Source organism: Symsagittifera roscoffensis, chromosome 2 (genome assembly GCF_963678635.1).
Source record: "Symsagittifera roscoffensis chromosome 2, txSymRosc1.1, whole genome shotgun sequence".
NCBI classification, from domain to species: Eukaryota; Metazoa; Xenacoelomorpha; order Acoela; family Convolutidae; genus Symsagittifera; species Symsagittifera roscoffensis.
This window is the reverse complement of record NC_087063.1, coordinates 36906488-36926012: the sequence shown is the minus strand read 5'-3', so window position 1 is coordinate 36926012 and position 19525 is coordinate 36906488. Positions and strand designations below refer to the sequence as shown.

At 33.8% G+C, this 19525-nt stretch overlaps 1 protein-coding gene across 1 annotated transcript in view; it reads right to left on the bottom strand.

The window, feature by feature from the left end:
* LOC134840709 (uncharacterized) overlaps nt 1–19525 on the bottom strand; it is a 53596-nt gene that overhangs the window by 23694 nt on the left and 10377 nt on the right. The window contains exons 3-6 of the mRNA XM_063856699.1: nt 6184–6579; nt 5869–6008; nt 5286–5615; nt 4901–5065 (exon numbers count right to left, since the gene is read on the bottom strand). Coding sequence (XP_063712769.1) covers nt 4901–5065; nt 5286–5615; nt 5869–6008; nt 6184–6579 — 1031 coding nt within the window. The remainder of the gene's footprint in view (nt 1–4900; nt 5066–5285; nt 5616–5868; nt 6009–6183; nt 6580–19525) is intronic.

Sequence of the window (19525 nt, the reverse complement as noted above, 5' to 3'; positions counted from 1 at the left end):
GATGAATTTTGTAGTCTTACTTTAGACAAGCAGTCTAAGCGAAAGAAGATTCAAGAACTATCAAGTATTTTCAAGTTTTTAAACTAATTTTAAATGTGTTTTTATCCGCTTTAATACTTGCTTTTGCTTGTTTTTGAAGTCCCTAATATGAAAGATGCATGTGCTAAGAGATAAAAAAAATATCAAGTTTCCTTTGAAAACGAAAGGTCTTCAATAGTTTTCCAGCTTTTCTTAGCTTATTCAATTCAGTTCGACCAAATTTTTTCGACCATTGAAAGTGAAGAGAAACTTTGTCTTCGGGGGTATTTTATTTTTAAAACTTTTTTCTCGCAAAATCAGATATCTCAAATAATTATCAGAATGGGTCGAGTAATATATCATAATAAATTTCTTTAGGTTGTGATTTGAACGGCATTAAAAATTTACAGAAAGCAGAATGTTCACTCAGTATTGAGAAAAACAGGTTTGTGATTTTCGTCTATATTCGGGCAATCGACGCAAAAGAGAAACGTTTGCTAGATAAAAGTTGGTTGTTTAAGCCACGAAATTATATTTTTATTCTAGAAAAACAAGTTGAAATACAACTTACAAGTTTTTGTCAACAAAGTTTTCGAAAAAATCTATAAAAATTTTCTGTACATCAAAAAAATCTCATTTTTTGAGTTTTGATATGCATTTTGTGAATTAATAAACCAAAAAATTTCTTACAAAAGAAAACCCACTGGTTAAAAGGCAGTAGTCTCAAAGGTAAATTGCATTCGAGTAATTGATTTCACTGAGAAACTTTAACAATTACCCTGTTTACGGCTAGAAAACTTTTCTTTACTTAATGCATGAAGCTCGTGGCCTTTTTTTGACATATCATACTTTATAAACATAATCAGTTTTGATTCTTTTCAAAACTTCATTGTAGATTACCTTTATAAAAACTGCTCAACTGCTCAAAATCACTCAATCCATTCCGATGGTTATTTAAGGTGCCTGATTTTGCGTGGAAAACAAAAAAAAAAAGAAGTAAAACACACCCGAATATAAAGATCTTCCCCTTTTTCAGTGGTTGGATCAAAATTGCTATGAATGTTTTTTGGTTTTATCTAAGTTGCATGATCAGCAATTTCTGTAACACTTTTGATTAAGATCAATGAATGAAAGCTCTACTGTGAATAGAGAATTAATCTGCAAAATTTAGAAATGATTTCGAAAAAGTGCTGAACAATTTTTTTTTGGTTTTTACTCAATTTTTCTAGACATTTGTAATCGATTGTTTAATTTATTTAATTTTTAAGCGTTCCTTTTTCCTCTCATCAAAACAATTTTCAAAATGGTCTGAATTTGAAAAAAAATGCAATATTTTTATGATTATAGTCGGAGCTTTCTGTGCTAATTGCACAGCAACATGTTTCTCTTATTTTAAATGGGCATGTATGGAAAAATCCATTTTAAGCAGTAAAACGTTTTTGTTCATTTTTTTTCTGTTCAATTTAACTAAAATAGAACAATGAAGTAACCATATTTTTTTATTACTTGTTTGCTGTTTTATTCAATAAATATATATGTTTTCGGCTGTATTGATTTCTGTGAGTTTGTATCGTCCTATCAAAAATATTCCTGATTTGCTTGTACACGAATTCAATTCAAAGACATGAATTTTCTCTGTTGTTATTCTCTTGAAAACGTAAGTTTCAATCAGTGCTGGTTCTTAAACAATTTTCAGCAGTCAGAGTATCAAGTCAATTGACTTTTTTGTTGTTGACTGGATTCCGACTGTTGCAGTTTTTGTTGAAGTTGAAGCAGGGGCGGATCTAGGATTTTCTCGAGGGGGGGGGCGGATTTTCAAAAAATTTTCCCCCTAAAAATTAGTATATATTGGCGCCAAAGGCGCCTTTAGAAAAGTTTTTGGGTCGGTCGGCCAAAAATGGATTTCTTAAAAAGCACCAAAGGGGGACCCTTTGGGTAAAAAGGGGGTCGAATCCCTGAGGGGGGGGGGGGGGAGGGGAGCGTCTGCCTCCCTCCGCCCCCGCCCCTAAATCCGCCCCTGAGTTGTAGTATTCTAAAACAAAGACAGGCAACAACAGTGCTTCTGCTCAACGAAAAATAAGATTAATTTTTTCTTCGCATTATTGCTCGTGGCAAAATAAAACAATGTGAAGCTTCAAAAGAAATTTTTGTAATTTTTGAAGCCTTTTTGTTTCCAGAACTTATCTCCGTTCTCAAACTTACCCTATTCCGAATGATCCTATGACCCTTTAACCTGGGTTTCAAATAAACCTATGCCATTTTACTCTCTGTCTCCCAAATTACTAACCCTATGACAGTTTATTTTTAAACGAATTATCTTGGAAACAGTAATGAGCCCGCGTCGGTTCATTTGAGGCCTGGATGCAGGAAACAATTGAGTCGTAGGATCGAATTATTTTTTATTAGGGCGCAATTCAGCTCGTTGTCTAAAAAATTACATGTATACAATGACCCAAATTTAATCCGCAATTTTTGTAAGTTCACGGCAGAATGAAAGCAAAACTGTTTCATTCTGACCAGTTCCTTATCTTAAATTAACTCTCAAAAAAGATCTAATTTATTTGATGATTTTACAGCGCAGTTCTCTGACTCTCACAATTATTGATAATGACAATATGTACAACTGAAAAGCAAGACATTAATGAAGCAAGACAAAATGTAACAGCTATCTAATGTAATAGCTCTGATTTGTTATCAATGGTCATAGCCAAGAAAGCTCTACACGACGATCCGACGCACGAACGCTCGCTCAGAAAATGAAAAAGTCTACCAAAACTAAGCAGGTACAGGTGAACAGCAGCATAACTGCAACCGGCTTGGAATCAGTTAAACATGAAAAAACCGTACACTCACTTTTGGCTTTTCGATCAACAAAAAGAAAACAGAATTGACAGAAAACAATAGTAAGAGTGTTCGCCCCTCCAATCGATGGTAAGCTTGTTGGAGTACATGAGCAGTTTGAAAGCAAACGTCTGGTTTTTCAGCGGCGGAATCGAAGATGCATAAAGCAGGCTCGTTTTTAGTGACAGCGACTCTGTGAATGCCTATGAGCTGAACGAGGGTTTTTTCATTTCTTCACAGTCCATATTCAATCAGCTGCTTGAATTGATGATGCCGAAAGAGTGCTCATTTTAGCAACCGCGTTAATATGAACACATTTTGGCTAAATCGAGCTTTATGATTTTGCGGTAGCACCTTTAAAACCTACCCAATGCAATCTAATCAACTCTATAGTCCACTCAATTATCTGGTTTAGCTTCTACATTTATGTTTTTCTTTCCAATAAACGTCAGCAAACATTCATTAAGTTTTTTGTTTCATTGGTGTTACAGTACTAACGTTCACTATTTTTTTTTTCAACTTTGAGCGAGCTGCTCTAACTGTTTTTCTTGTCTTTACCCAGGAGCACAGTTTAGAGGATGCTATCTTCAACTTACAGAGGCCGCTATCCACAAAATTATCAATAAAATTTGTTGTACAAAAATAACCCCAAGCTCAATTTGGCAGCACGACTTAATTTCACTTAGATTAATTTAAATTAGGCCTCTTAAGATTTTTTGAAAAAACTGGTTAAAAAGTTTTTGCGGAAACTAAACCTAATGAAATTTTGTTATACGATCGTTTAGATTTTATGCTTTTTGCTTTTCTTTCCAATAAACGTCAGCAAACATTCATTAAATTTTTTGTTTCATTGGTGTTACAGTACTAACGTTCACTATTTTTTTTTCAACTTTGAGCGAGCTGCTCTAACTGTTTTTCTTGTCTTTACCCAGGAGCACAGTTTAGAGGATGCTATCTTCAACTTACAGAGGCCGCTATCCACAAAATTATCAATAAAATTTGTTGTACAAAAATAACCCCAAGCTCAATTTGGCAGCACGACTTAATTTCACTTAGATTAATTTAAATTAGGCCTCTTAAGATTTTTTGAAAAAACTGGTTAAAAAGTTTTTGCGGAAACTAAACCTAATGAAATTTTGTTATACGATCGTTTAGATTTTTGAAGATTCTATTGTTTATTTTTCAATTTTTTCAATATTCAGTTTTTGTCAGAGCTGTCAAGATTCAAGAAGTTTCCAGTGGTCGGAACCATGATTGGATCAGCTATGTTTGTTTAAACAGTATGAAAGAAAAGATCAACCCTGATGAAGTTTGAGATAGTTGTTATAAAACGGCGATCATTTTTGAAATTTTTCGGGGTATTTTTCAGATCGCCGATTAAACTATGCTTCAAATTTATAAATTCATGCTTGAAAATTGTCTTACATGTTGCCAGGGGCGGATCTAGGATTTTCTCGAGGGGGGGGCGGATTTTCAAAAAATTTTTGACGACCTTTTTTTTTTTTTTAGGTCGACCAAATTGATTTTTGGAACTCTCCCAAAGCACGGTTTTGTCCCTATTTTGGCCAAATTTTTTGCGCCGCAGGCAAATTTTTGAAAAAACAGGTCAAAAAAGGCGTTTTTAGGCACTTTTTGAAAAATTTTGACGAAAAAAATCGCGTTTTTTTGGCGCGCGCTCCCCCTCAAAGCTAGTATATATTGGCGCCAAAGGCGCCTTTAGAAAAATTTAAGGGTCGGTCGGTAAAAAATTGATTTCTTAAAAAGTACCAAAGGGGGGACCCTTTGGGTCGGCAGGGGGTCGAATCCCTGAGGGAGGGGCGTCCGCCCCCCCCCCCCCCCCCCCCCTAAATCCGCCCCTGCATGTTGCGCATTTTGAGCAGATACATATCTCGCCACATTTTATAATCAATTCTGTATTGAATATTGTAAGGCTTACTGGTTTTGGTAAGCTTTTTATTATCGCGTATTTCATATTGACCATACATTCTTTTGCATCAATTATTAACGATGGCTCAATTTTCTGTAACCAAGAGCTGTTTACCAGCATGACTGCTCGATGCCCGTCTAAATTGTTGATAGACAGCCCATACATCTTGCACAGGTGTGGGTGTTGCAGCGACCGCATGATTTCCGCCTCATTCATGAAGTCCGCGATGGCTCCGTCACCCACGTGCACCGCAGTCACAATCTTTACTGCTACCTCAATCTGGGACAGAGAAATAATTGTATTTATTAAAAGTTATCATGAGCTCAGTTAAAGTATTAGAGTTTTCGTTTAAGTGGTCCTAATACTAACGTTTAATTTCAAACTCGATTAAAATTTACTGGCAGCTTTCAAGTATGTTAGCAAGGCAACAATTGAAATAATAAAAGTAGCTTATCAGAATGATCTGCTAGGTCTACCAGAAGTCGTGTCCTAATCATACCTTGTATCCTTGCTCGTTGGTCCACACTGCACTTTTCACTACTCCGAACTCCCCCTCTCCTATTGTACTCTTAATATCAATCTGGTCACATGGAATGATCCCACCATATGATAACACAACGCTCCCACCCACTACCCCTGAAGTGAATGGTGCTCCCAGTGATACCCCCTCTGTCCGTTGCGAAAGAGCGGCTCCCGATTTGTTTGGATGCTCGTCTGTCTGTACATGGCTTGTTGTCCGTTGTGGCTGTAAATGGGAGTTTCGGGGAATGCTTTTGCTTCTGATTGGCATTGAGCGCGTCGAAAATGACTTAGATTTGGGAAACATCATCTGAAACATCATTTTACACCTAAATTCAATTCAAAAGTTACATGGCACTCAGTTAACAATATATTTTTTTTCAGCTCTCCAATAAGTTCTCCAGCCATATAAGCCATAATAAATTGGCGTCGCGTGGTAACAAGTGTCTTTTCAAAAATTTAAACATTTGACTTAAAAGTACCAAATGTTTTAGGAAAACACTTCTCTGGTTGTTTTTTTGACAATTTTTGTGGCGTTTCAATATGCTTAGTGAACAGCATACGTGTTTGACGCGGGTAAAGGGTCCTGGCTTCTTTGTGATTTTGTCGTAAAAGTGTTTGAACCTCCTCATCTCTGGGCCAGACATGCCTATCAGCTGCAGGTCACTGTCTTCCACAAAACGCGCCTGCGAAATGGTAGTCACTGAAACAGATCAAAACTCAACTCGTAGACGAGGGTTAGGCGATAGAAATCATGTATTTTCAAACTTTTATCCTGAAGCCTCAAAAACTTCCAGAAGCCTTATTCTCAAAAGTAGTGTCTCCGTAAAAATTTGATTCATTTTACTTAAATTTAATTTTCTTCGAAAACTACTGACCTCCGAGTTTTGTCTGGAAACAGTTTAAATACTGTCTCAATTCTGCCTCGATGAGAAGTTCTTCGAAACAGCGTCCCGTCTTCGAGTCCTCTTCGTAGATGGTCTCAAAATCAGCCGCCGATTTTCTAACCTTCTGGGCAGACGCTCCTCCGGAAGACATGTCGCTTGACATTGTAGACACTGACTCGGCTTGTCGCCTCGTTTGAAGTGGCGTCCCCCCACCTCCGGTGCCACTGGACTGGCTTGATAATTGTCTGCTGAAATTGGTGCTTGTACTTCCATATCCAGATGTCAGAGACGAACTATTTGCTCCCGAGTTTGTAACAGAGTTCGTAACTGACGAAGACGCTGAAGCACCTCGACGTTTTGGCTTGTTGGATTTGTTTTCGAAAAGAACTGAAAAATAAACCTAGATTTTTCATGCTGAGAGTTTTCTTTAATTTATCTCAGGGTGAGGAACGATATGCATATTAGATCTGTGGCTTCAATTTAAAAAATGAAACAAACTGAACTGATTGATATGTTACACCTTCGAAACGTAGCGTTATGAGATTCAACTTTTTGTCAAACTGTAGTTTTTAATGTGATTTTACTGACTCAAATGAAACCTACGGAATCATTGCTCTTAGACTCCACGAAACAACAAAGCAATAAGAACGCCTGTTTTTGTGCGCATAGCACAGCATTATCTGACCACTATGGTTTAAGTCAAGAAACAAGGGAATATATATAATAAAAAAAATTATTTTCTATAGTTCTTGTTTTTTAAAATGTGGGTGATTAAATTAGGCTTTAAAAACTGCATAACAAAAGATAATCATAGCTAAAAAACGTTTAAAATTCTGTAGAATACAAAAATTGTCACTAAATTTTGTGCACTTTGGTCTGAACGTCTAAAAAAACCAGACAATTTTTCTCGATACTGCGACATCATTTTCGATTTTTTTTGTGGATCTAAATAACGGCTGAAAAGACTTCAAATAGTTGCCATAATTGACCTCGGAAGAGTTTTTCTCTTCATTCGAGGCAGGCAAAATCTGGATAAAAATCATACCTCATAGTTCCTTCCCAAGGCATTAACTTAAAAAACTGAAACAAACTAAATTTATTGATATGTTACACCTTCGAAAGTGCTCGACTAGCATAAAACTCGACCAGCGTAAGAGTTTGAACTTGCATTGATTAGTATCCGGTCAGTAAGACGACAGCTGTTAAGACGACAATTGCTTTTCTTAAGACGACTTCAAGACAACACTACATGCAATTCTCCGAAAAACTTAAGCCACCTAAATTCGAACTGCTTATTTTACATGTAATAGCGGTTGATTGTCGTCTTAATGTCTTGTCCTTTTTGATGAGCTGCCGTCCTATGTACTTAGCACCGTATCGACTAGCATAATTTTGATAGCTTAATTTTCGAAAATATCAGAAAACAATTATAATCCATTCACTCTGAGCCTGAGGCGTTCACTTCTGAGAAAACGACAATTGAGAAATGAAGTAAACAATAAGCAAATGAGATTCCTCGACACATAAATAAAGATCGGTCACACCTCGACCTGTAATGGTTTGAATCGAGCACTGATCGGAATGCAAATTGTGAAATGTGTGAAAAAAACTGCAATTAATGTATATTCAATTGTTGTAATGATGTTTAATTTCACAAAACTTGAACTTTGTGTTTCGATTTCTATGCAAGTCGATACTATTTACACTTCTAATTTTTTGACGAGTTTCATGCTAATCGAGGTGGTCGGAACAAAAAAAACTTCCTTTTCCTCTGCCTCAGATAAGCTTCAATTTTGTGGTGTAATAGACAAGTGATTTTACAAGTTTCAATACGAAAACTTCATATGTTTGTCATAACCTAATAAGTCCGCATGTAATAAAAACTGGACAAAAAAAGCAAAAGTTTTTATTAATAAAAGTGGAGAAAAAGGAAAAAGGGCCAAAATTTTTCCAATTGAGAACGGAAGATTAATACTTGATTGTTGTTATGCTGTTTTAATGAAGCCAAACTTTTTTTTCAGTTGTTGAGTTGATCAAAAATGATTCTTTGAACGCTCGTAAAACATTGTGAGTGGAACCTTATAGTTTTTTTCAAAAAAATTCTCCGAGCAGCAGGCGAACTTTATCTAAGAAGCGCTAACATGCCGTTTTTTGGTAACTTATGGAAAATTTTACCCTTCAAACGAGTTGTTTGTTTTTGACGTGCGCCCATCTACCCTCAAATTAAGTAAATAAGGCAAAAATTGTGCCATTCGAAAAATGAGACAATTTTTATGCACCCCCCCCCCCCTAATCGGGAAGGATGTTAACTTATTCAGAACATCTTAAGACCGAAGAGAAATAGGGATAACTCAACATTAATCCGCCTTTTAAACATCTGCATCAAAATTTTCATGTATTTAATCTTTCATTTAATTAGATTTTTCTAATCAAATGAAGATTTGTTCCGCAAGTTCAATTACCTAAAAGTGATTTTTTATTATGGCAAGTAACGTGACATTGGAAGCCGAATCGCGGTGTTTACTTTAAAGTTTGACCGTCTCGAACGAAGTTCGGAATCTTTTGAACGTGACAACCAAATTTGGGCACATTTCAACTTTCTCGGCCAAAAAAAAATCTTGCTCGACTGTGCTTGACCCAATGGAACCTGATCTAAACTATATTTTATGATTGGATAAATTAAATGTTTTACCAATGTAAAGTATTTAATATTAACCAATCACGATCCATCTAACTAACAACCCACTTATTTGTAAGTGCTGAAGTTACTTGTAATTTCAGCACCAGAGAGATTTGAATTTAACTTAGAAATTAGTTGGACTCTCCCGAGCACTTCAGCAGCCGCAATAAACCAGTATACCCTAGATCTATTGAGCCTAGCAGAGACTAGTTAAACAACCTGAGACTAGATAGTATAAGAGTAAGATTAGGATCGGTATTAGACTAAGAAGTTGCACGAATCTATCCGGCCGAAAATAAGATAGCGTGACGAGCAGACGGTGTACCCTATCCGAAATTACTCTATGAGTTAACCACTTCGGTCCTAACTCATCTGGTGCGACCATAAGTCTCGAACAAGACCTTAATAGCTTAGAATTAACCAAAATAGATTAGAAATTAGACAAAAACATTTAAAAAATGTTATACGACAATAATTTAATCGAAATGTCTCTACGACTCAATAGATCAGAGCCAATATTCCGAACCATAACAGAACTACCCGGAATTGGAAGAAGACCTCGAACCAGAGACGACATACGACAAAGTAGAAACTTGCCATATAGCTATATGATAGTTAGGCAAAAACCAGAACAAACTTTTATATTTAGAATACTACTGGCAATGAATTTAGATTTTCATTTGCAAACATAAAACCTTGAAGTTAATCTTCAAAATCATTTCAGGCGCTAAACAAAATTATTAATATACAATAACGATTGATAAAAAGATCTAAGATCGTTTTCCTAAAACTCTGCAGTAATATACAAAACATGTTTGAAAAATATTTATTGAAAAATAAAAAATAAAAATTAGTAGCATGACAATAAATGGTTAGTAATCATAAATCATCCTGTTGTTCCAGCTCCATCACCTAAAACATAACAGCAATCATAAACCCACTAATATCATCAAAACACTAAATCTTTCCTTTACACATATTTAAAATTTTATTAAAACTTAAATTCACTTAATTTTAAAACCAGATCATCAAGGCTTATCCTTGGATCTTAAATCATTTTCTACTTAATTAAATTTCAAATTTGATCATCAAGGCTTATCCTTGGATCAAACAGAACAACTTTGTTCTCCCCCACCCACTTAATTAGTGTCTAACGACCTCAAACGTCGATTCACTACCCAACCCTTTCTAAAGACCCAAGACTAATAGAAATTTTTAAACAAAACTAATCATTCAAATTAGGATAAACAGTGAAGAACTTCGGTTATTCATCCTTCACTTGACCCCCCCTCTTACCAGACCCAGGATAAATCTTAGACTTAGTAAGTTTAAAATAGTATCTAACGAACTACTCGCGTTCTAATTATACCTGAACCTTGTGGATCGATTTACTATTCTCCAACCCTTGAACACAATCACTACCCCTAAGTAAGATTAAGTAAGTTAACACCTTAGCTTATACTAGCCACGAGAAAGTAAAAAATCATTCTTCGGAATCGATATACTTTTCTCTCCAACCCTGAACAAATAGACCCAGGTTAAGCTAACCAAAAAATCGTAAGAACTAACAGTTTAAGAAAATAGAAATCATTTAACAACCTTTTGCATCCGTCATTCTAAACCTTATGTCATTTAAAAACCTAGGAAATAAACAAACAATCGTTTTACACAATTGTGAAATAGATAACAAAAAATACGACCTTGTAATCACACCTCATACACAAACAGTTGGATACATTCGAACAAAACGACAAACACTAAAAAGAAAAATAATAACGAAACAAAGACAAATAACACGAAAAAGATTTTCAAAAAATCGAAACGCATTTTCAGAATCAGAAACCAACAGTTTAGACGAACTTTACAAACTAAAAGAATCAATAGATAAAAATTGCCCACTTCACGATCAATTATATTTTTCTGACTCAGAAACAACTTCAAATTCATCAAAAAGAGGAAAAAGAAGAATAAAAAAGCAGTATAAACACAAACCAGTACATTTATACAATTGGAATCAACCAATTCGACACATTGATAATTACATATTAACAGTCATCGAACGAAAAAATGAGCTCAACGCACACCCCAGGTGAAGAAAGTCCAGATGATGATGAAATCTTTCCTTTTATAGTAGATGCAGATACTGATAGAGGACAACACATATTTTGTCAAAATTTACTCGTAAATTTATTTGAACCCGGAATCAGTCCATGTAAAACAGAGTTCCCAGATGTAAAAATCAAAAGACAAATCATAGACCACTACTTAAAAGATATATGCAACATAACACAACAGTATGGAATCTACTCCATAGAATTCACCTCACCAAACCATAATAATAGAAAATATACAATTCAAACAGACGACCTTGATTTAGAATTTTCAAAAGTTTTTTCAGAATATATAAAAAGCATCCAATATCATAACTCACAAAGAGCAAACTCCATATTCACCAATGAAGTTTTCGCAATAATATATAGTTATATTTCGATATTAGAAAACGAAATCCCAATAACAAATGTCTCACCGACAGAAACATCTAAACATTTAAGAGTACGACATGAAATCACACTACTCTCTAGTTATTTAAACATCATTAAAGAAAATTTCACGAAAGACGACGTTTCACAACATACAAAACACGATCTACAAAAAATTTTGGCATGGTTCATAATAGATTATTTCACACACAATATTGATTTAATTGCACAAGCAAGAAAAAATTTTAGACCCCAAAACTCGAACGATGATACCGCTATCACAGAACAATCAGATTATGTTTGGGACCCCGAATGGTCTCATCCCGCATTTATAAGCTTCCCACAATCAATCTCAAGTCAAGCAATAAGTACGATATCTTACATAAGAGATTATGTAAAAGTAATACCATTAACCATTGATGCAACACCATTAAACTATAATACATTTTTGCCCGATACACAAAATAATAGTTTAAACTCTACAGTTATACACAATGAAAACCTCAATGGAACTAGGAATCTTACTCAACAAGATATCCAGACACCATCACACTTCATAAATGAAGAAATTGTACACACAACAACTACACAACAAAGTATTTCACCAATACGCCCAAATTTAACAACACCAAGAAATACAAATCCTTCACAAACACAGGTAACCTTACAATCAACCGTTAAACCTTCGGTTGCCCCTAAATATTCACATATGGATTACCAAACATACAGACCCATGACAATACCATCAAAAACACGCAAAACATTCACTAGAAACAACTTTGCAGACCATAATTATAATTATACACATCCATCAAAAACATATAACCAACCACAAAGAAATTTTAACCAATATACAAGATCTCGAAATTGGGATAACCCAATGACCCAACCTAATTCAATAAATTTCCAAACAAATCCTCCACAGGATCACAGTGAAAATTACCCATTTTTTCAACAAAATAAAAACAAAAAACAGACATCTTATCAAATGGATTATTTATCCTCAGATGATGATTTCTTACAACCAGATATATTTGCACAAAATACTCAAGAATATCGTAGACAAGGAATACAGAAAACACGTACAAATCATAGAAATTTTTCTCCACAACCAATAGATGCACAACATCAACAACCAATTCAACAACAAAATCTAATTAATACACAATCTTTTCAACCAATTCAACAACAAAATCCAATGACTGCACACTCGTATCAAGCATCACAAATGCAAAATGAAATACCACTCCCATATTATCTCCAACAACATGAAATAACAAGAAACCAACTTTCAAATTTTTCTCAAATGCCAAATGCAGCAGAATCATTACAAATGACAATGAATCCATACCTTATGGGTGGATCATCAATAACATCAAACAAACCTTTAATGGTTTTCACAGGAACAGACCCTGAATACTCTGTAGAAGATTATTTAAATGCAGTAACAGCAAACCTGATTTTAAATATTGGACCTGAACCAATTAATACGCCACTACATCAAAATTGGATACATCGACGCACAGCGTTAATACAAACAACCTTAGATGGCGCAGCCCAAAAATGGTTTTCAGTACTACCTCTAGAAATAAAATCAAACTGGAAAAGGTTTACACAGGAATTTTCAAAAATGTTTGACTCCGAAAGAAACAAACAACAACAAAGAGTTTTATGTAATGAAATTCGCAGATTACCAAACGAAACCATCAAGCAAATAGCAGTACGAATCGAAACACTAGTTCGAAAAGCATACTCACTAAATACACATGACTATAAAAACACAAAGATGACAGAAATCTTAATGATGACCTTAACACCACAATTAAGAAAAATAGCAATAAAAAAGAGAGCATCCCATCCTTCTTCAATTCGAGAACCCGATTTAGATTTTCGAAAACTAGTAGACAAATTAGAACAAGCAGAAATCACGATGAAACTAGAAGAAACGGAAAATCTGAAATTACAATACGTTAACAGAATTGAAACGACTCCCACTAATATTAATAATATACAGGAATCAGAGACAGACCTCGTTGAAAAAATCACTGAAATACTCAATATTTACGAAAAGAACCCAAACTTTAAAGGCAAACCATCTTTCAAAAAATGGTGTAATTATTGCCGACGATACGGACATAGTATTTCCGAATGTAGACAAAAACAGCAAGACAATCAAAATAAACCTCAAAAATATAAAGAACCAAATAAATCATTCTATCAATACATGAAAAAAGATCAAAATCTACCGAACAAAACAGTCCACAGCAACAACAGTTCAGGAAAACCACTCCCGAACAATACAAATTATACAAGAAATCAATCACCATATAACTCAAGTTATAGAGGAAGATCACCAGAACGAAGAAACACGAATAATTCATCACAAAATCACTACAATAGACCAAATAGTCGAAATAACTACTCCAGATCAAATTCAAATACACAACGATTTGTTTCTAGATCTAATTCCCAATCAAGAAATAACTACTATCCAAACAACCAATCACGAAATTCATCATACAATAGGAATAGAAACTACTCCTATAATCGAAATAGAAGTTATTCAAACAACCGAAACCAGAATTATCCGAACAATCGATCAAGGAATAACTCATATAATAGATCGAACTATAACAGACCAAACAATAATTACCAAAACAGATCGCGAAATAATTCACAAAATCGACACTCAAGTTATAATAATCGTTATAGAAATTATTCCCAATCACCACACCGGAATAATAATAACTATAATAATTCTAATAATCGCCACAGAAGTAGTACACCTAAACATCAAAGACAAATCAATCAAGTACAATCTAACCCAGAAACAACATCAGACCCTCTAGGTATTGATGACACAGTAACTGATACGTTACAACTCAATCAAATAAACTGTACATCATCAGATTCAGAAAGTGATACTGAAAACACTCTTTCTATCAATATGATAAAAGTCGAAAATGACTATGAATCTGTCATATATGAACAACCCTTTCCATCACACATATATGAAAATCAATCAGAATTTCTTCAAAATTATTACACTACACCCATAAATTCCACACCAACGACACAAGAAACAAATGAGATTAACACTACAAATCAAACCAATAAAAATACCAAAACAAAATGCTTGAATACAAACCACATTTATCAAAATATACAAAAAGAACAACCCAAAGAAAAAATTTGGACAATACCATTTCTCTTAGAAAGCCCAAGAAATAAAGAATTTCAATCACCAGACCTTGAAATAGATTTTTTAATTGATTCAGGAGCAGAATCAAACATAATAAACATCCCCACATGGAATGAAATAAAAACCTTACACCCAAAGCTAACACCTCTTGAAACCTCCAGCAAACTAGCAACAGCACAAGGATCAACATTGATAAACTACGGAAAAATCCAATTATTTCTCCTCCCCACCAGAACAATGGAACAAAGCAAAATTTTAAATAAGCCATTTAAACAAATATTCCATATCACTGACATTAAATATAATATCATTGGAATACCATTTATTTCGAAGTATATACCAACAATTAACATACTAAATAGTAAAATATTAATCAAAGATAAATATACAAAAACAAAAGAAACATCCTTAACATTTTTTCAAAGATTAAATAAACAACCACCATTCTTTTCAAAATTCTACCCGATATTTAACCAACAAAGAAAACACCTAAAACCACTATCAGGAAATATCTATAATTTTTCAATCAAACAAGTTCACCAATATGATAAAGAACAAAACAAACAAAAATTTTATATGTCAGAATTTGAATTCAAACCTATTCACAAATTTTTCAAAATCACAATCTCATCCATAAAATATTTGAAAAATTCGAATTCCGATATCATTTCCTTACATGTCTATAACAACACACCTTACCAAGTAACATTACCTTTAGGACTTTTAGGATATTGTGAAACCAACGCTACAATATCACCAATACACGAAAAAGCCTATCGCGTAAATAATATACTCCAATTACTAGATATTTGCCAATCTACAATTCTTAATGAAGAATTATCTATAAATAATATAATAAGTAACGAAAACAGAAATACGGATTATTTCACAAAAACTCCATATTTCAAACCTACATTCAACATAAGTAACTACACAGAGGACCAACAGAAATTTTTAACAATGTTTAATTTCCAACATTCACAAATAACACAAGACGAATTTGAAAAATTAGCCAAACAGCTAATTAAATATTCATCAGTCTATGCAACATCAAAATTCGATGTTGGAAAAATCAGTTCATCACTACATCTCCCGTTAAAACCAGACGCAGTTTTCAAAAAACAGAGAGCAAGTAAAGTACCAATTCACTTACATGATAAAGTGAATAGATTACTCGATATTTTAGAACAATACAACATTATATCACCAGTTAATAAAGAAGAACAACCAAAAGGCAACACATTTATCAACCCCGTTATCATTCTAGCTAAAGGAGAATCATTAAAAATCGTTCTCGACGCTAGATACCTCAATTCACTCATAGATGAATCAAAATGTAATTGGCCCATTGAACCAATACAAGTTATTTTAACAAAAATAAACGGCAAATACTTTACAACCGCCGATATGAATAGTGCATACAATCAAATGCCACTAGATGAACAATCACGACGTTTAACACAATTTGTTATCGGAAACCAACAATATGAATTCAACCGCTTATTCTATGGAATATCCATAGGACCAGCAGCATTTTCAGCTTTTATGAGCAAAATTTTTAGACCACTGATACTCAAGAAAAACGCAATCACCTATTTAGACGATGTTTTTATGCAATCACAAACAAAAGACGAGATGTTCAATGTTTTAGAAAAATATCACCAAATACTTCAGAACGAAAATCTGAAGGCCGCCCCCGATAAATCACACTTCTTTTTGACAAGAGTTAAATTTTTAGGACATAATATAGAAAGAAAAACAATCACTCCATTGAAATCACGCATTGACGCTATTCAAAAACTTCAACCACCAACAAATAAAAAGAAAATCCAAGAATTTCTTGGAATGTTAAACTTTTTAAGTAAATATGTTTATAAAATGCAATTATATCTACGACCATTTTATAACATCCTTAGACAACAAAATAATTTTGAATGGAACACAGAACATCAAACACGATTTGAAGAAATAAAGAAACTTTTAACTGAACAAATTTCAAACACAATTCCAGATTCAAATCAACCATTTTATGCAATGTGCGATGCTTCGAACTTTGGCATCGGTGCAGCACTATTACAATCACATAATGGTACAAATAAAATGAACCTCATATCAGCAAATTCTCGATTATTCACTCAAGCAGAGCTACGACTCTCAACTCTAATGAGAGAATGTACAGCCATAATATATACACTGACAGAATATGAATTTCTGATACTTGGATCAAAACATCCAACAGTTTTATTCACAGACCATAAACCAATCATCTTTCTCTTTACACAAAAATCTAACCCAAACCACCGAGTTTACAGGTTTCAACTAATTCTAATGAAATTTCCAAACTTACATATAGTTTGGACTGCAGGAAAAAATCTTGCATTACCAGACACCTTAAGTCGAAATACACCACCTGAATTACTTACACGAAAAACAACAGTTGAAATACCCAAAAACATAAAATTCTACCTTGCAGAAAACGAAACATCACCCCGATTGGAATGCAAATATGCAGTAAAAACTGATATTGAACAATCACAAATAAATAATTTACAACATATCCCACTTTATTTAGATTGTCAAAATAATCATTATGAAGTTGATCTACTTGGAACATCAACTTTCAAACCAATCCCATATTCTCAATGGATAAAAAATAACACCCAACAAAAACGAACAAAACAACACCCGCCTAAGAAAGACCATTTTCCACTAATTGAAAAAGAAGATTTAACTGATAAAATAAATTTATCAGGACCACAAACAAATGATTCAAAATACACAATAAATCAAGTTTTTGACCTTCACGACCCACTTGATACAATACCCTTATCTAAATTAGAAATAGAAAACATTTTTCTCCCCCCAACAGAAATAATTACAATTTCAACACTGAAACAATATCAAAACCTTGACCCAGTAATTCGACAACTGAAATCATGGCACAAATATAAAACTAAACCTATCAAAGCAGATTCAACCATTCTAGGAAACAAAACACTCCTCCGATACTTTCGCAAATTTAACAACACAACAATTAACGAAAATACAGACCTTTTAGAGTATAAACTGAATGAATCTACAGTTCCCTGTCTCCCTTTAAGTATGATTCTTATAGCTTTTAATATTTCACATACACAAAATATTAAAGGACACTCTGGATCAGAAAAAACATATTCAAATTTTATACAAAATTTTTACTTTCCAAATGCACCAATTTGGATAAAAGTACTATGCAATGACTGTATAGTATGTCAACTAAATAAACCTTACCCAAATCAAAAACAAATAGCACAAAAACAAGATTTTAAAGGACAAAGCTTGTACTTTAACCATCGTATCTCATTTGATACTAAGGGACCAATTTCACCCTCATCCGAAGGAAACTCCTACATTATGGTAATTGTTGACGCATTTACACATTATGTAGCACTTAACCCAGTACCACATTGTAACGCTTATTACGCTTACACAACACTCTATGAACACTGGATAGCAAAATTCGGACTACCAGAAATTTTAGTTACAGACAACGGTACAGAATTCATAAATAATGAAATTATCACACTATGTCATTTATATAACATTAAACACAAACCACGTACATCTCATGCACCTTGGACAAACGGCTTGGTCGAAGGTATGAACCGTTCATTACAAGAATATCTTAGATGTATCATCAACGGAAATGATACAAAATATACCGAATGGTCAGCAGATGTAAAATTATTTCCCTTAGCATATAATTCACAAATTACGACAACTTTAGGAGTGTCACCATACGAAATGGTTTTTAACCAAAAGCCACGCAAACCAATAATGTTTACAGCAAATTCTCATAAAAACGCACAAGGTTATTGTCAACCAAATAAAGACTCAATTTGTTATAACCTACCTTTACATACACACGATGAAGATCATTTTCATCACCCACAAATTCTTAAACTAGCCTCCGGTACACACACCGAATGGATTCTAAATAGAGATAAAAAACACAATGAAATTTATCAAAAAATAACAAAAAAGTTATTACAAAGACAAAACATTAATGAACAAATCAATTCACGTTTTACACCAGCCTCCGAATTAAAAATTGGAACATTTGTTTTAAAACCTAATTTTAATACTCAAAAAGGAATTTCTAAAAAATTACAACCCCTTCGAAAAGGACCATACCAAATAATTGCAAAACCCACTGATGTCACATATAAAATTACCGACTCAAACAAAAAAGAAATCGTTCAACATCGAAACAACCTATTACCTTATTACCCAAAAGAATACGCACTCCGCGAATTAACTCAATTATATTCTTTCACAGGATTAAAAATCATTCAAAATGAACCACATCTGAAAAACACAGAACAAAATGATAACCCCACCGAAAATCAAAACACAAAACTAACCACCACCAAAGACAATACACAAAACCATAAAGAATCTCCAAAACAAAGAAAAAATAGAAAAATGACCGAACAAATAATACCCCAAGAACAAATCGACAAATCAGAAAATAGAAAAACAACAAGACTCCGAAATCAACCACGTAAAAACTATAAAATATTCATCCCCCAATCTAAAATTTTAAAGAAAGTGGAATTTCAAAAGTAATTTTAACATTTGCTTCACAATCTTGAAACCTCCGAAACATTTTTCATTTACATTTTTCAAAATAACATGCTGACAAGTACGCAATAATTCTAGTTCAAAATAGACCAATAGGATTCATCCAATCCGTCACTTTCTCTAACTCAAACTAAGACCAATTAGACGAATCATATAGAACTCCAGGCACATCTATAACTATAACTTTACGACCTCCAGGTCAAAAATAAGCAAACCACTCCAACTTGACAACTAAAATAAATATCACCATAATACCGTACCCCTCCCTTATCTAATAACCCAAAGATCAACAATATTTCCCCAACTCAGACCACGAATACCCCCAAAGCAAATTTGTTAACTTAGCCT